A 7500-nucleotide genomic window follows, 5' to 3' on the forward strand; every position below is an offset into this window, starting at 1 on the left:
CAGGTTCCAGGACACGAGTTCCTCAGAGCTGAACCTCTGAGTCACCTCGTCCTCCACGATGCTCTCGATTCCCTTCCTACTGAAGTAGAACACGTCACTGAATGCAAAGGCCCCGCCCACCGCCGACCTCGGCCTATTGCCACGCAGCTCGCCGATCTCCTTCTCCAACGACGAGTCGTCTCTCTGGATCAGGCCTGAGAAGGAGGCGGAGCCACAAGAAACTCGTGGTCATGCTTTGCAGATAACAACAAGTGTGTGTGTGTGTGTGTGTGTGTGTGTGTGTGTGTGTGTGTGTGTGTGTGTGTGCTGGAAGAAAGGTGAGTGAAATAAAGTGACTGCACTAAAGCAGAGCGCTGCAGAGGACATGTCTGAGCACATCATACACACCTTACTGCAGATACACAGCTGAATAACGACCACACACACACACACACACACACACACACACACAAAATGGAGTCTGTCATTTGTGTTATCAAAACTGTAGAGTTCAATAATCAATATGAATACTCAAAGACCACTTTGAGACACAATATCTTAGTGTGTGTGTGTGTGTGTGTGTGTGTGTGTGTGTGTTTTACCGTAAGAGTTAGATTGTTTCATCACCTCCTCTCTCTTGCTTGTCTGGATCTTCAGTGTTGCCCACTGCAGCGTACACACACACACACACACACACACACACACACACACACACACACACACACACACAAGACCTCAACACATTAATCACAGTAAATCACTGTACATGTGTGTGTGAAACCTTTTGTGTGTGCATATGTGAATGTGTGTTTATGTTGGTGAGTATCTGCATGTGTGTGTGTGTGTGTGTGTGTGTGTGTGTGTGTGTGTGTGTGTGTGTACCTCCAGTGTTTTGATGAGGAGCTTCATGTAGGTCTCGGTGATCGAGGAGAGGCCGAACATGGCAGGCAGCATGAGGAGCAGCAACAGAGCCGAAAAGACCTGCAGTACAGGAACCACTACTGCCCACACACACTCCATACTGCACTCACACACACACACACACACACACACACGCACAGCCTATGCTACACCAAACAAGTTCTTCCTCTAAACTAAGACATATTATATGCACACACCAAACATACACACCCCTGACCTACTTTACACACCCATGTCACAGCTCTGCACACACACACACACAAACATACACAAACACATACGCCCACATACACATGCACACACATAGGAAACACAGACGGAAGAGACAAAACATTCATGAATCTGTGTAAACAGCACACACACACACACACACACACACACACACACACACACACACACACACACACACACTGCAGTACCTGTCAGTTTTAATGAAAATAAGTGTAGTTTTGGACAGTGATTGTTTAGAAGGTTGTTGATCAGTTCTCTATAACATATAATATCTCTAAACAATAATCATTATTTCCATAGCAACAGCTTCTCTCTGTGTGTTCACCAGTATATAGTAGAGATCCTGTGTGAGATGAACAAAGATCTAGAAGGACAACCATATGCATAGTGATCTGAGCTTTATGCAGAGTGGTGAAACTAAAGCTTCTCCTCACTGCGGTGTGTGTGTGTATAATATAGTGTGTATAGAGTGTGTATATATAGTGTGTGTATATAATATAGTATAGAGTGTGTATATAGTAAGATGTGTATATAATATAGTGTGTATAGAGTGTGTATATAGTAAGGTGTGTGTATATAATATAGTGTGTATAAATTATATATATAGTAAGGTGTGTGTATATAATATAGTGTGTATAGAGTGTGTATATAGTAAGGTGTGTGTGTATAATATAATATAGTGTATAGAGTGTGTATATAGTAAGGTGTGTGTATATATATATAGTGTGTATAGAGTGTGTATAGTAAGGTGTGTGTATATATAATATAGTGTGTATAGTGTGTATAATATATATAATATATAGTGTGTATAATGTATATATATATATAGAGTGTGTATATAATATAAGTGTATATATAATATATGTGTATAGTGTGTATATATAGTAAGATGTGTGTGTATATAATATAGTGTGTATAGAGTGTGTATATAGTAAGGTGTGTGTATATAATATAGTGTGTATAGAGTGTGTATATAGTAAGGTGTGTGTGTATATAATATAGTGTGTATAGAGTGTGTATATAATATGTGTGTATATAATATAGTGTGTATAGAGTGTGTATATAGTAAGGTGTGTGTGTATATAATATAGTGTGTATAGAGTGTGTATATAGTAAGGTGTGTGTGTATATAATATAGTGTGTATATAAGTGTGTATATAGTAAGGTGTGTGTATATATAATATAATATATAGTGTGTATATAATATATGTGTATATAGTAAGGTGTGTGTATATATATAGTGTGTGTATAGAGTGTGTATATATAATATATGTGTATATATATAATATAGTGTGTATAGAGTGTGTATATAGTAAGGTGTGTGTATATATAATATAGTGTGTATAGAGTGTGTATATAGTAAGGTGTGTGTATATATAATATAGTGTATATATAAGTGTGTATATAGTAAGGTGTGTGTATATAATATAGTGTGTATATAATGTGTATATAGTAAGATGTATTATATATATAATATAATTATTATAGAGTGTGTATATAGTGTATATATAAGGTGTGTGTATAATATAGTGTGTGTATAGAGTGTGTATATATAAGTGTGTGTGTATATAATATAGTGTGTATATAGTAGTGTGTGTGTGTGTGTATAATATAGTGTGTATAGAGTGTGTATATAGTAAGGTGTGTGTATAATATAGTGTGTATAGAGTGTGTATATAGTAAGGTGTGTGTATAATATAGTGTGTATGTGAGTGTGTGTGTATAGTGTGTATATAGTAAGGTGTGTGTATATATAATATAGAGTGTGTATATATAATGTGTATATAGTAAGGTGTGTGTGTGTATATAGAGTGTGTATAGTGTGTGTATAGAGTGTGTGTATAATATAGTGTATATAGAGTGTGTGTATAGAGTGTGTATAGTGTGTATAATATGTATAGAGTGTATATATAGTGTATAGAGTGTGTATGTATATAATATAGTGTATATAGAGTGTGTATATATAGTGTGTGTATAATATATAGTGTGTATATGTGTGTATATAGTGTGTGTGTATATAATATAATATAGTGTGTATATAAGTGTGTGTGTATATAGTGTGTATATGTGTATATGTGTGTATAGAGTGTGTATATAGTAAGTGTGTGTGTGTATATATATAGTGTGTATAGAGTGTGTATATAGTAAGGTGTGTGTGTATAATATAGTGTGTATAGAGTGTGTATATAGTAAGTGTGTGTGTATAATAGTGTATAGAGTGTGTATATAGTAGTGTGTGTGTATATAATATAGTGTGTATAGAGTGTGTATATAGTAAGTGTGTATATAGTAAGTGTGTATATATGTGTATAGAGTGTGTATAGAGTGTGTGTGTGTATATAGTAATGTGTGTGTATATAGAGTGTGTATAGTGTGTATATAGTGTATAGAGTGTGTGTATATAATATAGTGTGTATAGAGTGTGTGTATATAGTGTGTGTATAGAGTGTGTATATAGTAAGATGTGTGTGTATATAGTGTATAGAGTGTGTATAGAGTGTGTATGTGTATATAGTGTGTGTATAGAGTGTATAGAGTGTGTGTATAGTGTGTGTATAGAGTGTGTATAGTGTGTGTATAGTAAGGTGTGTGTGTATAGTGTATAGAGTGTGTATAGAGTGTGTATATAGAGTGTGTATAGAGTGTATAGAGTGTGTGTGTATAGAGTGTATATATAGTGTATAGAGTGTGTATATAGTAAGGTGTGTGTGTATATAATAGTGTGTATAGTGTATAGAGTGTGTGTATATATAATATAGTGTGTATAGAGTGTGTATATAGTAAGTGTGTATATATAATATAGTGTGTATAGAGTGTGTATATAGTAAGGTGTGTATATATATATAATATAGTGTGTATAGAGTGTGTGTATATAGTAAGGTGTGTGTGTGTATATAATATGTGTGTATATAATATAGTGTGTATAGTGTGTATATAGTAAGGTGTGTGTATAATATAGTGTGTATAGAGTGTATATAGTAAGGTGTGTGTATAATATAGTGTGTATAGAGTGTGTATATATAGTAAGGTGTGTGTGTATATAATATAGTGTGTATAGAGTGTGTATAGAGTAAGGTGTGTGTGTGTGTGTCTGTGTATAGAGTAAGGTGTGTGTGTGTATAATATAGTGTGTATAGAGTGTACACTGCCTTACTGCTTCGTGTGTGTGTGTGTGTGTGTGTGTGTGTGTGTGATGACAGTTATAGAAGAATCTTTGCACTTTGACCCCACCCCTAACCTTACACTTTGTAATTTTATATGACTGAAGTGTGTCAGTGTGTGTCAGTGTGTTTCTGTGTGTGTGTGGGGGTGGGGGGTGGGGGGGTTCTATAGTGCACACTGACATGTTAAATGGTGAATTAAATTATAAATATAAAAAAATAAAACCTTTATAATAAATATAATCTTAACACACATGCTGAACATCTCCACCTGAACACACTTTCACCTGAACATACTTTTACTTGAACAAACCTCCATCAGAACATCTGCACCTGAACACCTCTGTTCCCCTCAACAGAATATTTACAATATTTTGTAATCAAATAAATAAGAGAAAAGTTGAAACTCACCTGGTTCTCTCTCTCTCTCTCTCTCTCTCTCTCGCTCTCTCTCTCTCACACACACACACTGTGTCTGTGTTTGTGTGTGTGTGTGTGTGTGTGTGTGTGTGTAAAGTTCAGCAGAACGTGTCAGATCTTCCAGACACAGTGCTGTTACGCTGTGAAAGACATGACGAAAGATGTCCCTCTGCTTCCTGCTGCTGTGTTGAGACTTGACCTGGAGAACAAAGTCCACTGGGGAGGAGATGATGAACTAGCGCCATCATGAGGAGGAGACTGAAAACACACACACACTGCACCTTCTGATCACTGAGAACCTGGAACATGAGAAGCTGGTGAGGAACCAAGATGGATAAGGGTTAACAGGAACATGTGTAATCTGTTGACAAGATGTGATGAACGATAAGAAACATGATTTCATGACGGAGCTGTAAACTGCTTCCCTCACCAGCCTCAATCTATTCTCTCAAAACAACACAACTCCTGATTGTTACACATCACTGACAGTGGAGACTCCTTCCACACATGACACGAGCTGTTACTATAGAAACCATAATTTATCAGAGCGAGCGTTTTTGTTATAAACCTCTCAGAGATGCTGAGAATAAATCAAGACCTTCTGACCAACCGGAGATTTAGCAGCACCTGGTGGAATAGAAGATGATCATTTCATAGTTAGTGTAGGGCTGAATGACATGGATCAAAGTAAAATGAATGTGTGCTGAAGTTCTAATGAAGGTTCATGTGTTTTTTATAGACATGCTCCTCTCTGTGATCTTTGGAGAACCTGTGCATGAAAGTGTTAATATGTTCAACTCATAATCATCTCAGGTTATAGTGAAGTTCTCTCTCTCTCTATCTCTCTCTCACACACACACACACTCTCTCTCTCTCTCTCTCTCTCTCTCTCTCTCTCTCTCTCTCTCCGCCCCTAAACTGTAGCTCCAGTTGAACCCTGCTGAACTTCTCCTGCTCCTGAGTTCTTCTCCTGCGCTTCATCATCATCATCATGACTCTCCAGCTGCGTGAAGCTCTTCTGCTGCTCCTGCTCCTCCACAGCTCTCTGTCGGACTTCTACTTTCCAGATGCACATCGAGGTTCGTGTGTGTGTGTGTGTGTTTGTGATGTGTGTGTGTGTGTGTGTGTGTGTGTGTGTGTGTGTGTGTGTTTGTGATGTGCAAAACTTTTGCTCAGCATGCCCTTATAAAGCGCTCGTGCATGTTGCTCGGTATAACGGTGAGCATTGCTCGGTGTGTCTGTGTGTGTGCGTGTGTGTGTGTGTGTGTGTGTATCGGTGTTACACTCTGCACTCGGTGTGTATAACACGGGGAATCACCGCACGGACACCGGGGTTCGAGCTCGCGCTCGGGCTGCGTCCCAAATCACACAACCCCTCACTCACTACAGCCTGAAAGCCTCCACCGCTGACCGAACCTCTCGCGCATGCGCTTTTCAACAGCTCCTTCTGATGTCACAATTTGTAGGAGGCGCCAAAGTTCAGTGTCGCATAAAACGATCAAAAAACGACGGAATGTGATAACAGTCGCATTATAATCTTTTTTTTTTTTTTAATGATTAAAGTGTAAACTTGTAGATTTTAACATGATGACACGTTCTGTCTCTAGTATCAGACTTTCTATATTTTGTAAGTGAATAACACTGTAAATGTTGTGCAGCGCTGCAGCTGGATGCAACTGGATAATGATCAATATTTCAGTACTGAGCCTAGCACTCTTGCTAGCTGCTGGCTGTCATTACATATATTACTAAATGATGTATTGTCTTCTTAAGGTTCGTCAAAATAAAACAAAGTAGAGGAAACCACATTTTATTTAGCAAGCATTTTCGCTAATGAGGCTAATGCTAGTAACTGCTAGGTAATGCAATTTATGATTTGATGCAGGATGAAGTCAGACTCTTAGTGTGTTTTTGCAGAACATTCGCTTCGATACCATGGTGACTTTTCCATCGTCCACCCTGAGAAGGTGGACTCAGACGGTCGCTTCGTCTCTCACAAATTGTCACATCACTTTGCGAGCAGCAGGAGGCGGAGTCGGCGTGAGGTGGGCGTACACTACAACGCACGGGTCTATTACAAAGTGAAACTTAATGGAAGGGATTTAACCCTCAACCTCACTGTCAACAACAACCTTCTGTCACACGGCTACGTGCTGGAGTGGAGAAGCCAGAACAGGAGTGAGAACGGACCCACGGGTCACATGGAGAACCAGTGCCACCTCATCGGCACGGTAACGGACGGAGACGTGGAAGGAACCGCCGCCCTCAGCAGCTGTAACGGCCTGGTGAGCGCTGAAATCACGACACAAACACAAATCACAAAACAATTAGTGCACTACATAGTGCTCATCCAATATCAAAATAATCAAGTATTCCACTCTCATTTCTCAAAAACATATCAAACAGCACCTGATCCTGCACTTCCTGGTATCTAATCACCTTATTAATACAGTAGACCCTCAGTAATAGTCATTATCTTTATTATACTAATATCAGCCTTACACACAGCCACTGGAGAGTATAGTATTGTGTAGTGTAATACAATAAAGTATAGTATTACGTAGTATTGTATAGTGTAGTTTTGTGCAATACAATAGAGTGTAGTATATTGTATTATAGTATAGTATTAAATAATATTGTATAATGTTTTATAGTACAGTTTAAATAGTATAGTGTAGGATTGTATAGAACTGTGTAATTGTATATTAGATAAAATAGTATTGGATATTGAAGTATTTTATAGTATAGTATAGTACTGTATAAGTGTATAGTGCAGTATAGTATAGTA

At 37.9% G+C, this 7500-nt stretch overlaps 2 protein-coding genes across 2 annotated transcripts in view; one reads left to right on the forward strand and one right to left on the reverse strand.

The window, feature by feature from the left end:
- Nucleotides 1–1000, reverse strand: part of agpat9l (1-acylglycerol-3-phosphate O-acyltransferase 9, like) — a 10462-nt gene extending 9462 nt beyond the window's left edge. The window contains exons 1-3 of the mRNA XM_046841971.1: nucleotides 862–1000; nucleotides 582–645; nucleotides 1–194 (exon numbers count right to left, since the gene is read on the reverse strand). The exon at nucleotides 1–194 is cut by the window's left edge and continues 101 nt beyond it. Of these exons, the coding sequence (XP_046697927.1) occupies nucleotides 1–194; nucleotides 582–645; nucleotides 862–999 (396 nt within the window). The 5' untranslated portion in view covers nucleotide 1000. The remainder of the gene's footprint in view (nucleotides 195–581; nucleotides 646–861) is intronic.
- Nucleotides 1001–4704: 3704 nt separating this feature from the next.
- adamts12 (ADAM metallopeptidase with thrombospondin type 1 motif, 12) overlaps nucleotides 4705–7500 on the forward strand; it is a 22872-nt gene continuing 20076 nt past the window's right edge. The window contains exons 1-2 of the mRNA XM_046841990.1: nucleotides 4705–5791; nucleotides 6630–6997. Coding sequence (XP_046697946.1) covers nucleotides 5704–5791; nucleotides 6630–6997 — 456 coding nt within the window. The 5' untranslated portion in view covers nucleotides 4705–5703. The remainder of the gene's footprint in view (nucleotides 5792–6629; nucleotides 6998–7500) is intronic.

This window comes from Silurus meridionalis, chromosome 27 (assembly GCF_014805685.1).
Source record: "Silurus meridionalis isolate SWU-2019-XX chromosome 27, ASM1480568v1, whole genome shotgun sequence".
Lineage (NCBI taxonomy): Eukaryota > Metazoa > Chordata > Actinopteri > Siluriformes > Siluridae > Silurus > Silurus meridionalis.